At 40.4% G+C, this 21237-nt stretch overlaps 1 protein-coding gene across 4 annotated transcripts in view; it reads left to right on the top strand.

The window, feature by feature from the left end:
- LOC133777050 (zinc finger protein 883-like) overlaps positions 1–13006 on the top strand; it is a 56981-nt gene extending 43975 nt beyond the window's left edge. For 3 of the 4 annotated variants that reach the window (XM_062216469.1, XM_062216471.1, XM_062216470.1), the window contains 3 exons: positions 5473–5599; positions 5845–5937; positions 8011–13006. In XM_062216469.1, coding sequence (XP_062072453.1) covers positions 5473–5599; positions 5845–5937; positions 8011–9995 — 2205 coding nt within the window. In that variant the 3' untranslated portion in view covers positions 9996–13006. The other variant, XM_062216472.1, reaches the window with a different exon arrangement.
- Positions 13007–21237: the final 8231 nt, after the last annotated feature.

The following is a 21237-nucleotide window of genomic DNA, read 5'->3' as shown; positions in this document are numbered from 1 at the left end:
TGCGGCCAGTTGGGAGTGAACCAGTGGGTGGAAGGCATCTCTGTCAATGCTTCTCCCTATCTATAACTCTTACTCTCAGATAAATAAAGAAATCCTGTAAATATTTAAAAATAAAAAATAAGGAAGACTGACCTCCCTCGAGTTGCAGAATAAAGTCACTGAAAGGTAATTACCAGCTCAGAGATGATACAGGAATTTGAACAGCACAATTCAGACATTATATCTCATAAAAATTGACCAATAGCTGTGGGCCAACAGTCAGTGCCCAATGACACTACCACTCAAATCATAATTTCATGTCCATTCTCACTTATACAGGAAAAGGAGTAAAAGCAGGAAGTCCATGGCATCCCTGTATCTGTCTCTGGGCCTAATTTGTGGGAGAAACCACAAATTAAGTTCAGATCTCAAAAAAATAAAGTTTTGTTAAATACTTAACTAAATGGAGTGATTCATAGATGAATTTCAGGAACTTTTGGGTAAAGAATTACCAGGTAGTGCAATTTCAATTATTCATGAACATTTTAGAAGGCACTCACCCCAATTTCCAGCCATTTTAATACACTGAATAGATTCAAATAATTTTCCTCACTGCAAAATATGATGCATTGATGGGTGAAAAAATGTTTTAGTAGGTAAGATCAAGCATCATTTTAAAAGATTAAAAATGGGTTGTTGAGGAACATTAGTTTCTTCGAATATTTTAAGTTAAAAAAATTCTTGGAGTCTTTTCCTGAGTATCTGTAAGAAGTATATATTTAGGGGGCTGGTGCTTTGGTGCAGCAGGTAAAAGCCCTGGCCTGCAGTGCTGGCATCCCATATCAGCCCTGATTCCAATCCCAGCTGCTCCACTTCTGAACCAGCTCTCTGGTATGGCCTGGGAAAGCAGTGGAAGATGGCTCATGTCCATGGGCCCCTGCAGCTGCACAGGAGACCAAGTAGAAGTTTCCATTCCTGGCTTTGGATAGCTCAGCTCTGGTTGTTGCAGCCATTTGGGGGGTGAATTAGCAGGTGGAAGACCTCTCTCTCTTGCTCTACCTCTCTCTGTATCTCTGTCTTTCAAATAGATAAAATAAGTCATAAAAAATATGTGAGGTTTTTAGAACCATATTTTAATTATGAGATTTAAAAATAACAATAAATTTAATGATAATTGCCAAGAATTCTTTCCATATTTGAATTTCTCCACTTATACTATGTTTCTTTCAGATGTAAATATGTCAAACCAAGAATTACTGAGGAATTGGATAATTATGTGGGTATCTCATGTGGTCAGGAAAGTTCTGATATATCCCCTCTGTGTCCCAGGAGGCTGATTTTCCAGCTGATATATGGATCATCTTCATTTCTTCCTAATGCAGGCATGCATTGGTATCTGGGAATCTAGCCTCATCTGCCCATGATGTCAGCAGGTCAGGACCATGGGAAATCTCCTCTGGCCTCCTTCTCAGCATGTGCCATTCCAACCACTCCCACCATCTTCACAGAATTCCTGACCCCTGGGGCTTTCCTCATATGCTCAAGAGCTGTGTGGTTGGTTTCTGTGTCTGTGGGTGTTAGTGTGAGGGTGAAAGGAACCTTGGAGAGCAGGACAGGTGTCTGTCTCTTGGTGGCATAGGTGACAGCCATAGATCTGAGGTGTTAAGTCAGGTATTCAGGTGCACCCTGTAGATCTTGGCTGGTCGAGGAAGAGACACCAGTGGTACAGCCTCAGTTCTGGAGCTGGAGAAAGGGTGAATTTTTATTAACATATTTTAGAAAGTTGAAATTTTAAGGAATTTTTTGTCAGAAAATGCTGCACTGAAAGAAGACTGGAGAAAAGGTGAATAAGGTTGAGATTTTAAGGATTTTTTTGGTCAGAAATTGGTGCACTGAAAGAAGACCAATGCGTCTCCAGGTGTACAGAGTACAGTTCTAAAAATTCTGTAGAAAGTCTGTCTCATCCAAGACGGCAATGGGATGGAGCTGGGGGTTCAGGCCATTTGGGATGAAATGTGTGTGGGTGAATGTCTATTGCACCTCTGTCACTATTTACCTATCTGTAAGATTAGTGCTACTAGTGAAATGTCCCTGCATTCCCTGAGAAATCCTCGTGAGGTGTGTGCAGGCTGACTTACACTATGTGGCAATTGCAATTTTGGGGTTTCATGGTATATCATCTTCTAGAAAAATTTCTGTTTTCCTGCATTGTGTAGCCTGCCTTGCACTACTCTTTCAAGGTTACAGAACTTTATACAAGACCTAGTTTGCAAAAATGTGGAAGTCTGGATACTCTGTGACAATCCCGTTTGCAGAGAGAGAGATGTCTTCCATTTGCTGATTTACTCTCCAACTGGCCACAATGGCCAGAGCTGCACCAATCCAAAGCCAGGATCCAAGAGCTTCTTCCAGGTCTCCCAAGCAGGTGCAGAGGCCAAAGGACTTGGGCCAACTTTTACTGTTTACACAGGCCATAGCAGAGAACTGGAACTGAAGTAGAACAGCTGGGATTTGAACTTGCACCCATATGGGATACAGGCAGCTGCTTTACCTTTTAAGCCACAGTGCCAGTCCCCAAAATAACTTTCATTAGTGTAAATTTTACTGAACATAGTTTATTTGAACAATAACTAAGTTTTATTGTTTTTTGTTGTTACATTGTCATTTAATAAAAGTTTGGCAATGCTTTCATTAAAGCAATGATAACTTCTGGTTAATCTCTGCCACTTAATAGAGGTGGGGGCACTTGCCTATATATTTCCATGTTTAAATGTTTATTCCTCCATGGTGAAGTTGACATTTTCTCTATTTATATATTCAAGATTCTTTATTCATTTTACCATTCCTTTTTCTACAGTGTAATGTAGAAGGAAAGATGAGACATTTTCTTTTAAATCCTTGCATTCATGTTTTCTTCCAGGTATGGTTCAGGGCACCTCCTGATATTTCAAAAAGCAAAGAAAATTAATACATCACCTGCAAATTGTGTACTTTTTAAAACATATTTATTTTATACATTTGAAAGACAGAGTCACAGAGAGTGATAGAGAAAGAGAGCAAGAGAGAGACAGAGAGAATCTTTTATCTGCTGGTTCATTCCCCAAAAGGCCACAATGGTCAGAGCTGAGACAATCTAAACCCAAGAGGCAGGAGATTCTTCTGTGTTTCCCACATAGTTGCAGGGGTCCATGCACTTGAGTCATCCTCCAGTACTTTCCAAGTCATATTAGCAGGAGCTGTATCTGAGGTAGAGAAGCTGTTTCTCAAACTGGCACTCACATGGGATGCTGGCTCTGCGGGCTGGGGCTTTAACCCACTGGGTGATCACACTGGCCCCTGTAAGTGGTTTTTTTATTCCCCAACTTGCTGTCAGTTTTCTTTTTAGATTAATAATAATTTATTAATGGAAATGGATAAAGGAAGATGAATTTTATTCTCAGGGAATATATAAAAACAAGATGAATGGTGAATATGTCATGGCTATGAAGCATTGCAGTTATCCAAGATAAGGCAGTTTTGTCGCTCACCTTTCTGTTGCCATAGCAAAATATATATTTGTTATATGATTTCAGTTGAAGCTTCAAGGACAATATTCTAAATTTTGGGGTCATGATGTCCAATAGAGTCTTTAGTGTTATACAGATGATGTAGTGGGCAGTGTTTTAGTGCCACCCTGGAAGTAAACACTTAACATTCTGCAAGGGAAAGAGTTACCTAGGGCTAAAACACAAATCAGTTGCATTTATTTTTAATTGTTAGAGCAATGCAGTCCTTAATAGTTTGAGGAGATGAACTTGATCCTGAGCTAGGACGATGTCGGGAAAATAATCTACTGCAGGTTCTTTTATGTTTTAAGATTTTTAAAAAAGATTTATTTATTTATTTATTTGAAAATCAGAGTTACACAGAGAGAGGAGAGGCAGAGAGAAAGAGGGAGAAGAGAGATCTTTCATTCAACAGTTCACTCTCCAATTGGTTGCAATGGCTGGGCTGCACTGATCTAAAGCCAGGAGCCAGGAGCTTCTTCTGGGTCTCCCACATGGGTTCAAGGGCCCAAGGATTTGGGCCTTCTTCTACTGCTTTCCCAGGTCATAGCAGAGAGCTGGATCAGAAGTAGAACAGCTGGGTCTCACAACGGTGCTCATATGGGATGCCGGTTTTTTAAGCCAGGGCATTAACCTACTGTGCCACAGTGCCAGCCCCAAGATTTATTTATTAACTTATTTGAAAGGCAGAGTAATAGAGATAGGGAGATATGGGTAGTGAGAAAGATATCTTCCATCTACTGGTTCATTCAACAAATGGACACAATGGTTGGCCAGGCCAAAGCCAGGAGTCTGGAACTCTATCTGGGTCTCCCATAACCATGGAAGTGGCCCAAATACTCAGGCCATCTTTCACTGCTCTTTCAGGCACTTTAGCAGGGAACTCAATTGGAAGTGGAGCACCAAGGACTCAAATTGTTTGTTCACATGGGATGCCTGAATTGCAGGTGGAGACTTACCTGCTGCACCACAATGCTGGTGCCTACTGCAGGTTCTCAAACAAATCTCTCTGTATTCCCCTCAGTCACAAATGCAGATTATACTGCAGAATTTCTCAGGTTCTGTTCTTGGGTAAATAACTCCACTGCTTTTACTTTAATTTGTTATAATGTTATTTCAGTTCTTTAAATGTTTATGAGTAGAATAATTATAGAAAAAGCCAAAGCTGCTTTCTATTCTTTCTTGAATCTCCTCCCTTATTTTCAAATATTTATGAGCTTGGTAGAGAAAGAAGTTGATGGTGTGAGAGAAAGCTAGAGAGCTCCCATGTACTTTCTTCACTGCCTAAATAATCATATCAAGCAGGGATGGGGCACAACTGAAGCCAAGAGTCAGGAATGGAATCTAGGCCTCCTTCTTGGTTGGCATCACCATTGCTTCCCCTGTTCTGCATTAGCCGGGAGCTGGAAACCAGAGCTGGCACTGAAATCCAACTTTGGAAATTTGATGTAGAGAGAATATCTGAGCTGGCATCATAAACACTAAGTTAAAGTCCTACTGTCTCTTTTAAAATATTTTTTTCTCTGCCATAATTGCATTGACTGTGTACAGTATTTTCCTGGAAATTCTTCACTGTTCAATCCCTTCATAACTTCCCTGATGGTTTCTTGTCTTTTTCCCTGAATACTTCTACATTCTTCTGAACATTGCTCATTCCAGAGTGACTTTTGTCCCCCTTTCAGCCTACTGTGCAAATACCCTTGACATAGTCTGGCCTTTGTGAACAGAAATTCCTGTTTCCCTCCAGCTTGGGCATTGTTCACAGCCTTTATACCATAGGTTTGATCCCCTGCTGAATGCTTCTGTGAGGCTGTCCAAATGCTCAACCAATCTAAAATGAAATGGCATTCTTGCTTCTTCTTCCTCCATACCCATGTAGAAGATATACAACTGCCATTGATTGTTATGTGACAGAGTTGACATGTTGACCAGGAGTGTTCTATCCCAGGTGATGATAGCATTTGAAGACCTGGCTGTGTTCTTTACTTGGGAGGAATGGCAGAACATGAACCAAGCTCAGAAAATCCTGTACAGGGATGTGATGCTGGAGACCTACAGCAGCCTGTTCTCCCTGGGTAAGTGTCACACTTCACATGCCCAATGGTAACATTTTCTCGCTATTTGACAAAGAAGTGAGCACTATTCATAAAGTTTAATGAGGGACAGGTATAGAATTTGAGTCCATGAAGAATCTGAATATCTACCACCTGGGAAGGACTTCAAATTGGAACATTTGTTGCATAGCTTCTGGACCAAGCTGTACTTCTTTAATTAACCCAAGATAGTGATTTCACAAAGTCTACATTGTTTCCATTAATAGGGTACTGCATGACCAAACCTGACTTGATCTTCAAGTTGGAGCAAGGAGCAGAGCCCTGGATGGGGGAAGAATGCCCACATCAGAGCCTTCCAGGTCAGTCTGCACATAACGGGCAGGGAGGCCAAAGTAGAAGCAGTGCAGCAGATATTGACTGGTGTTCTTTCCATGATTTTTTCCCAAGTCTTACTCCTGAAGACAGCTGGTCTTGTGATTCAGACACAGACATTCTACAGTATCTATGGAGATCAGTATCTCTGGTAAAGGCAAGGAAATGAAGTTTTATGTGAAAATCAACAACTGATGAAAAACCTCCAGAAACTCAAATTATCACAGAGGATTGTTTATAGAAAGAAACAAGAGGAGGTAACCAGGGCTGACGTCTGCACAATGAGTTAGAAATCAATTTTCAATAATTGAGCAGACTCTGGATTGCAGAAACAAATTATTTAAACTGGTGGGAATGTATAGCCAAGGTGGTATATTGGGACTTTCTGTAACTGTTGCAGTTCAAAGAAGCTGAGGATGTCAGGTTTCCTTAGAAATATGGGGAAACTGTAAGAGTGCAGATAAAACAGAGAATTTCATTAGAAAAATTTCACAAATGCTGTTTCCCTGGGAAGACAGAACATGAGACAACCACATATTCAAATCTTGTCCCATGAATGTGATCCTTCTTAGAGTATAGACACATTTCACTCTTTACCTTCAAGGAAATGATCTAGTAAAACGTCCCCATATTTATGGTTGAAATATCACAGAAGTACAAAACCCACAATTTTTCTAAAATTTAAAAAGGGGCTCGCGCTGTGGCTCACTTGGATAATCCTCCCCCTGCAGTGCCGGCATCCCATATGGGCCTTGGGTTCTAGTCCCAGTTGCACCTCTTCCAGTCCGGCTCTCTGCTGTAGCCCAGGAGGGCACTGGAGGATGGCCCAAATGCTTGGGCCCCTGCACGTACAAAGGAGATAAGGAGGAAGCAACTGGCTCCTGACTTTGGATTGGCATAGTTCCAACCGTATTTGCCATTTGAGGGGTGAGCCAATGGAAGGAAGATCTTTGTCTCTGTCTCTGTCTAACTCTGACAAATAAATAAATAAATAAAAATACATTAAAAAATGGACAGGGAAAAATTGGTTTCTAGATTACAGATGAATATATTTATTAAATATTAGTCCATTCTGCGAAGTCTTATTCATTTTTGTGAAAGTAGAAAGTGAGAGAGAAACAGTGAGAAATATATTTTCTATTAACTCTCTCCCCAAATACTAGCAACAGTTATGACTAATCTGAAGCCAGAAGCCTGGAATTTCACCTACTCATCTCTATCACAGGGTCCCAAGCACATAAACCATTATCTGCTGCTTTCCAGTATCTATTATCCCAGAACTGTATTGGAAGCAGAGTAGTCTCGGCTTAAACTGGCACTGTTTTGAGATACAGGCATCTCAAGCAGTGACTTAAGACATCTTACCACAAAAACCACTCAATCATACTTGAAAAAATTCTGGTAGTAAACAGGATCATGGATGAACATTGGAAAATCTATGGATACAATTTAATATATTAATGTATTATGGAGAAAACCTGTATATTCATAAATATGTATTTTCTAATCATTTTGTTAAAATTTTATGATGGAACGAGCACCAAGCCTGAGTCATTCTCCTTCATTGCCCAAAGGATATAAACTTTGGAATGTATTCCTTGCCCTTGAAACTCAGTTGGGTCTCACAGCCTATTGTCTTCATACCCCACCCTGCATTATTTTCCAGGTTCCCAAGGCCCCCCCACCCAGTTCCTGGAATTCCCCTCCACTGCTGCCCCCTACCCCCATGCCCAGCCTTAGCCCTCCTTATAAAGGTCTAGCCCCTGGGAGTTGGGGCCTTCTGCCACCTGCTCCATCTTGTACACACAGCCAGTTAGTCACCCACCTCTGTGGATTAATTTTCTCTGAATAAATTCTGTCTGGCTGTAAATTGATACACTGTCTCCTCTATTCTACAACTCTTTTCCTAACATTTTGGTGCCCTGTGTGAGGAGGCACCAATGCAGAACTTTTCCTAACATCTTATCCCTCTTAAATACAAGTAACTTCATTCCTTTTACATGAGTATGCTAGGAGAAACAATTATATTTGATTCAGTGACATTTTTTTTCTCACTTCAGTTGCCATGAAACTGGATGAACTGATTAAGACCAACCAGAAAAGTCTGGAGGAAAATCTGAATCAGGATGTTATGAAAAATAATAAGACATTAACTTCCAAGGGAGTTGAATTCAGAAAAACACTTAATTTAAGTATAAGCCATATTCCAAAACTGAGTATCAAAAAGAGAAACTATTCAGGAATAAAACCTGAAGAATGCAGTGTATGTCACAATGTGTATCCCCATTGTGGGCCTGATCAGCTACAAGCTGGAGAGAAATTTGATGCTACTACGGTACCTGGGAACACTCTCCAGTTCTGTGAGCCTCTTAATCAACAGCACAAAATTCAGACCATGGAGCAGGCACTTGAACAAATTGGACAAGGGAAAGTCTTCAAAAGGAAGAATATATTCTATGAATCTGAGAAGCTTTTTATGGTAGAAACCTGTAATAAGCCAACTGCCACTATTGGCAAGACAACTGAAATACTACAAGATTTCCATAAAAAGTCTAACCTCAGTATACATCAACAAAGTCCCAAAAGAGAGAACGTTTATAAGAATATTGGGCCTGTGGAACCTGTCATTTACCAATCACATGTTAGAATGAATCATAGACCAAATATAGAGAAGAAATCCTATGCATGTAAAACTTGTGGGAAGTCATTCAGTAATAAATTCTGCCATCCCCTCCATCACAGCACTCATATAGTGGAAAACCCTCATGTGTGTAATGATTGTGGAGAAACCACTCACCAGAAGTCAGGTGTCATTAGACATCAGAGAATTCACACAGGGTTGAAATCTTATAAATGTAATGACTGTGGGAAGTTATTTGACCAGAAGAAACACCTCATAAATCATCAGAGAATTCACACAGGGAAGAAACCTTATGAATGCAATGACTGTGGAAAAGCCTTTGGCCAGAAGTCACACCTCATAAATCATCAGAGAATTCATACAGGTGATAAGCCTTATGAATGCAGTGACTGCGGAAAAGCCTTTGGCCAGGAGTCACACCTCAGAACGCATCAGAGAATTCACACAGGGGAGAAACCTTATGAATGCAGTGACTGTGGAAAAACCTTTGGCCAGAAGTCAAGCCTCAGAAAGCATCAGAGAATTCACACAGGGGATAAGCCTTATGAATGTGGTGACTGCGGAAAAACCTTTGGCCAGAAGTCATCCCTCATAAATCATCAGAGAATTCACACAGGGGAGAAACCTTATGAACGCAATGACTGTGGAAATGCCTTTAGCCAGAAATCAACACTCACAAATCATCAGAGAAGTCACACAGGGGAGAAACCTTATGAATGCAGTGACTGTGGAAAAACCTTTGGCCTGAATTCAAACCTCAGAAAGCATCAGAGAATTCACACAGGGGATAAGCCTTATGAATGCAATGGCTGTGGAAAAACCTTTGCCCAGAAGCCACACCTCATAAATCATCAGAGAATTCACACAGGGGATAAGCCTTATGAATGTGGTGACTGCGGAAAAACCTTTGGCCAGAAGTCATCCCTCATAAATCATCAGAGAATTCATACAGGTGATAAGCCTTATGAATGCAATGACTGTGGAAATGCCTTTAGCCAGAAATCAACACTCACAAATCATCAGAGAAGTCACACAGGGGAGAAACCTTATGAATGCAGTGACTGTGGAAAAACCTTTGGCCAGAAGTCAAACCTCAGAAAGCATCAGAGAAGTCACACACGGGATAAGCGTTGTGAATGCAATGGCTGTGGAAAAACCTTTGCCCAGAAGCCACACCTCATAAATCATCAGAGAATTCACACAGGGGATAAGCCTTATGAATGCAATGACTGTGGAAAAACCTTTGGCCAGAAGTCACAACTCAAAATGCATCAGAGAATTCACACCATGGAAAAGCTTATAAATGAAATGACTGTGGAAAAGCCTTTGGTCCCATCCTTGCATACCGAGGATAAATCCCACTTGGTCTGGGTGGATGATCTTTCTGATGCATTGTTAGATTAAATTGGCCAGAATTTTGTTGCAGATCTTTGCATGTATGTTCATCAGGGAAATTGGTCTATAATTACTTTCTCTGTTGTAGTTTTTTCAGGTTTAGGAATGAAGGTGATGCTGGCTTCATAGAAAGAATTTGGGAGAATCACCTCTCTCTCAATTGTTTTGAATAACTTGAGAAAAATTGAAGTTAGTTCTTCTTTAAATGTCTGTCAGAATTCAACAGTGAAGCCATCCAATCCTGGGATTTTCTTTGTGGCAAGGGTATTTATTACTGATATCATTTCCATCTGGTTGTGGGTGTGTTTAGTTTTCCTATATCTGTGTTGCTCAATTTACGTAGGTTTTATGGATGTCAGGATGGTGGAAAGCCTTTTTGCTGTAATTCATAACTCATAAGATATCCGAGAATTCACACAGGGAATTTTCTATATGACCTTTTTGTACAAGTTATATCTCATGAAATATTAGAGAATTCACCAAGGGGAGAAATGCATGAATGTAATAAATGTGAATAAGCCTTTGTGGTGCAAATCAGACCTCATCAAACATAAAAGAATTCTCATGGGGAGAAATTTTATGAATGTAATGACTCAGAGCCTTTTACCATAATTCAGCCCTCACTGTACATCATCAAATTCATATAGGGAAAAACCCCTTTGAAAGAAAAATCCCTTTAATTAGAAGCCATACCTCATAAGACAACAGGGAATTCACATGGGAGAGAAACATTATGGGTGTAATGAGTGTTGGAAAGCTCCTTATATCAGAATGCACAACATATATATCTAATGAATGAAATACATGTGAGAAAGCCATTTCACATAAGTAATGCCTCATAATCCATCATGGAGTTTGAACAAGGGAGAGACCTTAACAATATAATGAAGGTGGAAGAGCTTTTCCCCAAAATTCATGTACGTATTGTGATAAAACCTTTTGCTGGAAATCACATCCTATCTAACAGACTCATGTAATGGAGAAAGCTTATAAATATTATTAGTGTGAAAAGATTGTCAGAAGTCAATGGTACATCAGAGAATTGACACAGGTGGTTTCTTAGGAGTATAATGATTGTGTAAAAACATTTTCTTTATTTCAGGCTTGTATAGATATAGAATTCCCAAAAGGTAATATTCTTTGCATGCTGTGAATTTGATAAAACTGTTAGCCAGAAATTAGACATCAACAGACTTCAGAGGATTCATAAGGAACAAAATTCCATGCAATGACTTTGGAAAAATATTTCTGCTATAAATCAGTCTTCAATTCCCATGAACAGACTCACAAATGAGAAAACATGCATGCATAGAAAAGTTTTGTACCATAAATTATCTCTAGATGGTAAACTAATAATTCACACAAAAGAAAAATCATGAGTGTAATGGAATTGGGAAACCCTTTGCCGTAAGGCAGATTTCCAGGAAGCTTAGCAAGATTACAGAAAAGTCTCTGAAAATGTAACATGTCTGAAAGAATTGTTGGCATCACAGAGTGGAGGATAGCTCAAGTGCATGTGTTTTTGTGACCTGGCATATAAATTGGTATCTCTTTTTCTTTGATGAATTCCTTGTTTATTTATTGAACAGATTTAGAGACAAAGTGTTCCTGTCCATTGATTTACTATCATATGCCCACAATTGCCATGGTAAGGTCTATGGCAAAATCTGAGTGCTGAGGGCTGTGAATCTGATTCATCACTGATAATGCTGAAGACATTGGTTCCTGGTTTTTACACTGCTATGCATGGAAATGTTTTTCTAATTTCTTTTTCAAAGAGTTCATTGTTAATATAAAGAAATGCTTCTGATTTTTAAAATTTTATTTAAATAATTTGTGATCAGTGTGTACTAGTCAGACACTATTACAGGGTGTAGTGCAGTATTTGTACACATTTACACAGTAGAAACTGATCAAGCTAAGCAACTACAGTTTTATCAATTTGTTTAAAGATTTATTTATTTGAAAGACAGAGTTACAGAGAGAAGTAGCAGCAGAGAGAGGGAGAGGTCTTCCTCTGCTGGTTCACTCCCCAGATGGCTGCAATGGCCGGAGCTGTGCCAATCTGATGCCAGGAACCAGGAGCTTCTTCCAGATCTCCCACTTGGGTTCAGGGACACAAGGACTTGGGCCATCTTCTACTGCTTTCCCAGGCCATAGCAGAGAGTTGGATTGGAAGAGGAGCAGCCTGGACTAGAACTGGTGCCCACGTGGGATGCTGGTGCTTCAGGCCAGGGTGTTAGCCCACTGTGCCACAATGCTGGCCCCCAAGCAACTACAGTTTAATTCTTCTCCATGATTTGAGACTACCAGCTCCTCTCTTCCAGTTCTTTGCACAGAACCTAATATGGTTGAATGTAGTCATCTCATTATATTATGGAACACCAGAAGTTCCTTCTGCCTCTTTGTATTTTGTTACCTATTATCCAATCCCCTTCTATCCCTAGCTGCTTCCCTTCTCAGCCTCTAATAATCACAGTTCTGTGTTCAGATCCATTATTTTCTTTCACTTCCACATGTGACAAGGACTATGTGACATTTATGTTCCTGTTTCTGGCTTATTTCAATTCATTTAATAATATTTTGTTCTTTTTCGTATCTAAATGATGTTCCTCTGTCCATTTTTTTCATTGATGGACAGCTAGATTGGTTTCAAATCATGGCTGCAGTGAACTCTGTTATGGGAAAATTGCTGTATCTTTGATATGCTCTTCTCATTTCCTTCGAATAAAATTTCCTTCTTATATATAGCCAAGAGCAAGATAACTGTCAAACAGTACGTCAATTTTTATCTTTATTTTAAATTTTTGTTATTTATTTGAAAGAGTTACAGACAGAGGTAGAGACACAGAGAGGTCCTCCATTAGCTGGTTCACTCTACAGATGACTACAAAGGCTGGAGCTGTGCCTTTCTGAAGCCTGGAAACAGGAGCTTCCTCTGGGTCTCCCACGTGGGTGGGTGGGCCCAAGGACTTGGGCCATCTTCTTCTGCTATCCCAGGACATAGCAGAGAGCTGGACTGGAAGAAGAGCAGCTGGAACTAGAACTGGCACCCAAATGGGATGCTGGCCCTTCAGGCCAGGGTTTTAACCCACTGCACCACAGTGCTGGCCCAAATTTTTATCTTTTTTAAGGAGTGACCATACTGTTCTCCATAACAACTGTACTAATTTGTATTTTCACCCACCATATATGAAGGTTTTCTTTTCCCATATGCTCTCTAGCATCTGTTATTTTTTATCATTTTGGCATAAAGATGATATAATATTGTTCATGTTTTTGTGTATTTTGAAATCAGTTATTTTGTTTATTAAATATTTGTTTATTTGAAAGGTGGATTTAGAGAGAGAGAGGGATAGACAGAGATAGCTTTCATCTGCTGGCTCACACTCCAGAGAGTTTCAATAGTTGAGCCTGGGGCATGCTGAAGTCAAGAGCTTCATCCAAGTCTCCCACGTGAGTGGCAGGGACCCAAGTCCTTCATCCATCTTCTGCTGGTTTCCCAGGTGCTTTAGCAGTGAGCTAAATTGGAAGTGGAGAATCCTAAACTCAAAGTGAAACTCACATGATATGCTGGCCTCACAGATTGCAGCTTACCCCACTTAGCCACAATGTCAGCCTCTCTATCAATTTAATTCCTCAAAAATAGGTCAGTAATGTTGGCATCTATCTCATTTTGTTTTCTCTCTGTTATTATTCAACTTATTGATGTCTTATTTTTGTTCCCATTATTCCTCTCAATTGCTCTACCCGTGGTCAGTAGCAGCTGCTGTGTTGCTTAAATGCAGTGTATGCTTTAGATTCCTCATTTACTGAGTGCATGTCATTCTCATAGCACTTCACTGAAGTTCTACTATGTCCCAAATCCTCTTCTAGGCACAGAATTCAGACCACTTTTCTGTTAGGCCTAGATCTTGCCTTTAACATACTACTTGGAATTCAGTAGCTCATGAAATCTGCAGACTGCATAAATGAATGAATATTTTGAGGGCTGTGATTTTGTGGGGAAACTTCATAAGAGACCGAAGGAATAAAATAAATCAAAAGTATCTATAGTATATAAAATGTATACTATTTTACAAGTCACAGAGAAGAGGAAGAAGAAGGAAAGTAGTGAGACTAGAAAGTTTGTGGCAAGACTAACAGGCACTGGTTGAGAACTTAATAAGCCCGTTAGGAAAGCAGTAAGGTTTCTCTATCTCCCTGTAGACTCTGCTCTCCAGAGGTGAACAGGGTCCTCTAAAACCCACTTGCTGCACACACAAAAACCTGAGCGTTGTATTCTCCCACAGATGTTGGAGACTGATATTGTGTTCTGATTTATATTTACATAATGGCCAGTGACATTGGGCATAGTCACATGTTTTGACCATTTACGTTTCTTCTGAGAAATGTCTATTCAGATCCTTGCCTGTTTCTTCACTGTAGTTTTTGGAGTTTTTCCAATATATATATGTTATGGAAATCTGTAAACATTCAGAGTTTTAATTTTTCCTGCCATTCTGTTCATTGTATCTACACTCTGATGTTTACTTTGTTTTGTAGAAGTATCTTAGTTTGATATACTCAAATGTCTGTTTTTATTTTTGTTACTATTGCTATTGGAATCGTACCCAAAACTATTGTCTGTTGACAATATTTAGAGTTTCCCTATGTTTACTTAGGTTTTGGTCTTATGATTAGATTTTTAGTTCACTGTGAGTTCACTTTCACATAGTGTGGAGTCACATAGTTGGAGTCTATTTTCAGGCTTCTACATATGGATAATCAGGTTCCTCTGCACCACTTGTGAAAGAGATTCTTCTTTCTCCGGTTCATTTTAGTTCCTTTGTTAAATATGAGTTGCCAGTAGAAATTTGGGTTATTTCTGTGCTACCTATTCTTTTCCATTGAACTATGTGTCTGTTATTATGTCAGTGCTAACACTTCTTCTTTTTGTTTTTTACAGTTTATTTATTTATTTGAAAGGCAGAGTTACAGAGAGGTAGAGGCAGAGAGAGAGAGGTCTTCCACCCACTGGTTTACTCCCCAAATGGCCACAATGGCCGGAACTGTGTTGATCTGAATCCAAAGTGTTAGGAGCTTCTTCCAGGTCTCTATGCAGGTTCAGGGGCCCAAAGACTGGCCATTTTCTACTTTTTTCTCAGGCTATAACAGAGAGGGGTATAAGAAGTGGAGCAGCTGGAAAACATACTGGCATCCACATGAGATGGTGGCACTGCAGACGGTGACTTTACCTGCTTTGTCATAGTGCTGACCCCTGTAATATGTCTTAAAATATGGTATGATGTCTCTAGCTTTTTTTGTTTTATAATATTGCTTTAGATGTTAAGCATCTCTCATGTTTCTATATGAATTTTAGCATCATTTTTTCTAGCTCTGAGAAGAATATCATTGGTATGTTGATTGGGATTGCATTGAATCTGTAAATTGCTTTTGGTAGTATTGACATTTTGATATTATTCTTCCCATTCACAAACATAAGTTTTCTGTGAGACTGTCAAAAAGCCTTGACAAAAATTGGACTTTATTACACAAAAATTAATCACTTTTTGTGATCATTTAAGTCCATATTTTTGCACTAATATTTGATAAATAATGAGACTGAGCATTTTAGTAGGAGAAATTAAAAATATTTATTTTACCAATTTCTTCAAATATTGTTTAGATTTGATATTCAAATATTGTTTAGAGCCATTGTCAGTAGTCCCTCTAAATTAGGATCTTTTTGCTTTTTGCCTGTTAAACTTGTCCCTTGATTCAACAACCCTTTTTAATGTAATGTAAACTTAAAATTGTCGGAGGCCACCCAACAAACCACACGGAGACACGCACACTCAGTCAATTCATCACCACGTTTATTGCCTCATCGCATTCCAGGCCAAAGTAGGGAGCCCGGCGATGAGGGACTGGAGGCAGTCTCCCTGGGGAAACCCTTCAGTCTCCAGCCCCGAGCACCAAGAAACACAAGGATATATACCCCAGGCCCCATACAGATAACATTCATTGTGTGCAATCATGCATAGCACAGGAACGAAACAAGTTTACAAGGTAGCAAAGATCAGGGTACAAGCTCTGCTGATAGAGCAAAGAACATCATACACCTTCATCAGAAGTCACATCCTGCCTGCAGGAATGTGTCTTGTGCCTTCAGAACAATAAGCACAGGAAACAGGATTAGATAAGGGACAGTCTCAGCCTGCTGCATCTCATGTCAGGCCAGGGCACTAGCCCCGACATCTCCCCCTTCTTGTTTGTACAAGAATGGCCTGGTGTTTATGTTAACCGGTGTCTACACTGTCCAGAGGGCTGCAGGGGAGGATCCATCCCCTACAAGTCCCTCGCATTAAACGCTGAATGGTGTGGACTCGTGCCTGTCTTAGGTGCCCTGCAGCGCTTACTCTGCTTACCCATCATCAAGGATACAGGAAGCATGTCCTGTCCTCTGTCTTAGGTCGCTAGAGAAGCCTGCGAGTGCTTACCCGTCATTGACTACCGGTCCACCCTAAGAACAGTGTAGGAGCAAGCGGTCAATGAAGCAGTTAGGAAGAGAGAGACTGAGGCTTCCACGGCATATCACATACCACAGCCCCCTGTTTTAGAGAGTGTCCTTGAAGGTATGTACTGTCCTTTTGATAGTCTCTCTGTTTGCACACATTGGAATGGTGGGAACGTTTGGTTGTTTTACTTCACATCAGTCTACAGGCAGGTCTAGGCAGGCAGGCAAGCAGAAGACAGAGGCTGTGGGGGCCGGCTCCCCACAGCTCCCCCTTTTATTACTTTAGGACCAGCACCTGTCTTAGGCACCCCTGAGCGAAGTGGCAGCTTACCCGTCTTTGCCAGAGGGTCAACTTGCATGAGCAGTTTCAGCCCTCTGCTGTCTTAGGTTGCATGCCATCCCTCAAGGCACTTATCCGTCTCTGGCTACTGGTCCAAGAAACCAAGCAACACCTGCTGTATTGCAGGGGATGGGGGTTTTGTAACGATGACTTCAAATGGGGACCAAATATCTGTGTCCAGTTGTGTTAAGAACCCAAATCTCTTGCCGTAGTTCACGCAGAAAATGAGTGAAATTACTATCCCAGGTATGGTTCAAGGTGGCACCTAAAGAGCGAGACAAATTAGCAAGACGAGTATAGTTATGCCAGGGAAACGGAGTAACGCAAAGCGACAGATTGAACCAAGCAGGGGGTTCCCCACATCCCCGTCTAAGATTCAGTTCTTCCTGGAGAACGTCGACCCGTTGGTTTAGTAATGAGATTCCTGAATGGATATGCTGATCCACTGCCACTCGGAGTGTTCTTGTTTGATCATTCTTCTGGAGCATGGGAATAGGTGACCTTTTTTTTTTTTTTTTTTCAGGAGTTTCACAAACCAAGACTGACCTTGACTTGTCTATGACTTGTTTATGGGCTGCCTACATCTCCCCCTTTTTTATTTAATTGAGAATGGCCTCTGTCTTAGGTTGCCCTCAGTCATCTCTGTCCTTACCCATCATCGGTAACTCTGGCAGCTTGGCCTAGAGCCCTGTCTTAGGTTGGTACAGGATGCTGAGTGTCTTACCCGTCTCTGAGTACCATTCCAGCCCAACATTAGGTGAGAGATGAAACATACAGCCAAATATTAATTATTTGTGATTACAAATAATGATGAATGTCAGTTCATACAGACTGTAGCGAAGTCAGCATAAAATGCAGAACACATGGAAAACATCCCATACCAAGTAGGAAAAGCAGTAGTGGTCCAGTCAACATTAGTAACCAATGAATCCATTGAAACCCTCCAAATGTTAGGGGGTTAGTAATAGACATATGTTGCATTTCATTTTTAAGTTTATCAACAACAGACTCTATATATGGCACATTGTTAGTAATGTTAAAACAATATTTTCCTGTTACAGATTTACAACTTATATGATCTTTTAACATCAAGTAATTGTTAGCTGCATGGTTTAAAAGTACTCCTGAGTGAACTTGATCCAATTCTTTGGCTATATTGGACAGTCCAGTAGCAGTAAGATTAATTGTTTTGGTCACTAAACATGTAAGCCTTCGCAGTCCATGGTGATTTCCAAAGGCCAGTCCAGGAACACTTACTACTGGTACAGCCATGGCCGGGGCAGTGTCCTCTCCTATTAGGATGATGTTGCCATTACAGTCTTTAGGTAAAGCATGCTGCCGATGCACTCTATCCGCCGCTGTAAATACAGATGTCAGCATCGGGGCCACACAGTCCAGGGAGCAATTGCGGAAGTTATCAGAGGCTAACGATGTGAAGGCATATTTACTACATAAAAAAAACCATCCCTTAGGAGTCCATGTCCCATACCAGTATTGGATTAGGTGTATTTCATTGATTGGTGATAGGATCCCTTTATTTTACCGATTGTAAAACCTTAATAACTTGTGGAGGCTATGCACTCCGTAACTTGTCATTCCAATTTTTACTCAATCCTGAGCAGAGAGCCCATTCCTTTCTTTCCAGCCAGGAACATCACAGGTTACACATGTGACTTTAGTTTTCCTTTTAAAGAAAGGCATTGCTTTGTATACTTGTAGATTCTGTTGACTATACCAATTTGTGACAGCAAATTATTTTTTAGCTGTCTGCTGTGCACAGACTTAGTTACTTTTAGTTTAATCTGCAAGAAATATGCTGCAAGCCTTATAGTGCACACTAAAATTATTTAGAGGAAAGATGGTAAAGGAGTATAGATTAACAGAATGTTGCAATAAACATGGCTCCATTGCTTTAATGATACTATAGCAAGACAGTCCACTGATTCCTGTTGGGAGGGCCTGAGGCTGGCCCCGCTTCCAGTTTTTTGAACTCTGTTTTTTAATGAATTACCTTTTTTATCAGTTTTGGAGTGATAGTTATTGGCCCAATGCCTTCCCCTTTAGCACTGGGGAAAATACCAGGAGGAGCCTTATTTTGATTTTTGACTTTTGGACAATTTGTGTACGTGTCCCTGCTGTCCACATTTATAGCACCCTTATTTATTGGGCATAGGCCCCCTTGATAATTTTTGCAATGACATACCATGTAGAGTGGCAGGTCCTGAATGTCTTGTTTTTAAGTGAATTTATTTTGTTAATTTTTTATGAAAGGGACTGCCACAGAATACCTCAGCCACAGTAGCAAATTGATCCATGTTTACATTGTACTTACGTTTAGTAGAATTTATAGTGTTGTGGGCATCACTAGGCAATCTTTACAAAGCACCAGAAAAGAATCCATACTGAGAATCAGACATTATTAGTAATCATTACAGGCATGTTTAACATTTAGCTTGACTGTGTGTTCCCCTGGGATGAAGCAGCAGTAGCAGAGACTTGTTCTGGCTCCCTCTTAAAGCCTCCAAGGACAAGGGTGGCTCATTGCCAAGATTTTAGTCAAGCAGTGTGTCCCATCCCGGATCTTGGCCAGAGAGCCAAGACACGAAGCATGCCCACCTGTTTATCAGAAACATTCCTTTATCCTCCTCCCCGGGAACTGGCCAGGCTCCCAAGGAGCAGGAGAAGGTCATTTGGCAACAAAGTTACTTGTCCACCAGAGCTGAACCTAGATACAAGCCTCTTCATTTCAAAAATTTGTCCTTACATTTGGCCCTAGGGCTGCATTGAGAGGTAGACATAATTAACACATTATAAGAATACAATACAAATTTTTCATACAAGTATATATCCAGCAATCAAACACAATAATACTCAATGTGTTTTAAGGGTAAATTGAAACATAACTGAGGGAGAATTAGCTTCTTGGGCACCCATGTCAGGGACATAAAAAAAAAAAAAGTACCATTTCAATACAACAACTCAAGTTGCTGCAGACAGCCTGAGAACTGGCTAGACAATCCCATGGCATGGAGATCTGAGGCATTGTTACTTGTTAAACAGACATGTTGAGGCACACACAGTCCAATTAACAAATGCGCTAACATTTTCCATTACTCTGAAATTAGTGATTTGTGTTTTATTAAATATTTGTAACATCTCTTTTAGATAAGACAACAAATTTTTCAGCGGATGGAACACGGTGGGTAACCATTTAGCCATAATGATAGTAGCCTCTTATTATCTGTAATTGTTACATTTTTGTAGGTTTGTGCAATCTTAACTATTTGTGGCATATTTTGATTTACATTTTTTTAAAGCCAACCACGCATAATCTGCCCAAGCATTCCTATCAATAATAAGGGTAGAGTTAGTACATAATACAAAAATAGAATGGGTAGTCCGGACACTTTGACACTGCTTGCTTTGTTTCTTTAAATGCGCATTTTCCATAGTTATGGCTTAGAGGGGCTCCTGAGAAATTTTTTAACTTTCAAGTCCTACACGTGTTAATTGCTCCCTCCTTTCTCCTGCAACTGGCGTCCCAGCACTTTTTAACAAGGCCTTTATTATCCTTTTCACATTTAGATGTGACTATATTCCCCATGGAATTGGAGAGGCTCCCCGGGCAAGCCCTAGTCTGCCACGCCCTACTCATGCTTATCTGCCTCCCTTTTAATACCTACGGCCTAAGGCCTACTACCGCCACAGCCTTCCCTCTTACAGGGGCTTACCTGTGGATGAGATGAATCTGAGTCACGGCACCAGCTGTCGGAGGCCACCCGACAAACCACACGGAGACACGCACACTCAGTCAATTCATCACCACGTTTATTGCCTCATCGCATTCCAGGCCAAAGTAGGGAGCCCGGCGATGAGGGACTGGAGGCAGTCTCCCTGGGGAAACCCTTCAGTCTCCAGCCCCGAGCACCAAGAAACACAAGGATATATACCCCAGGCCCCATACAGATAACATTCATTGTGTGCAATCATGCATAGCACAGGAACGAAACAAGTTTACAAGGTAGCAAAGATCAGGGTACAAGCTCTGCTGATAGAGCAAAGAACATCATACACCTTCATCAGAAGTCACATCCTGCCTGCAGGAATGTGTCTTGTGCCTTCAGAACAATAAGCACAGGAAACAGGATTAGATAAGGGACAGCCTCAGCCTGCTGCATCTCATGTCAGGCCAGGGCACTAGCCCTGACAAAAATGTCATTTCATAAGCTAAAAAAATGACAAAGAAGGAAAAAGAAGGGAGGGAGGTTGAGTATATAATTATGTTCTTTGATTTGTTTCTATAAACCATATTGAATCTCTTAAAAGCTAATTAAAATTAAAACTCTAAATTGGACCATTATGACCAATATTTAAAACAAGTGATTAAAACCTGTAGATGTCTTCAATTTTGA

The sequence above is a fragment of the Lepus europaeus genome, chromosome 18 (genome assembly GCF_033115175.1).
Source record: "Lepus europaeus isolate LE1 chromosome 18, mLepTim1.pri, whole genome shotgun sequence".
NCBI classification, from domain to species: Eukaryota; Metazoa; Chordata; class Mammalia; order Lagomorpha; family Leporidae; genus Lepus; species Lepus europaeus.
The sequence above is the reverse complement of the archived record's forward strand: the minus strand, read 5'-3'. Positions and strand labels throughout refer to the sequence as shown.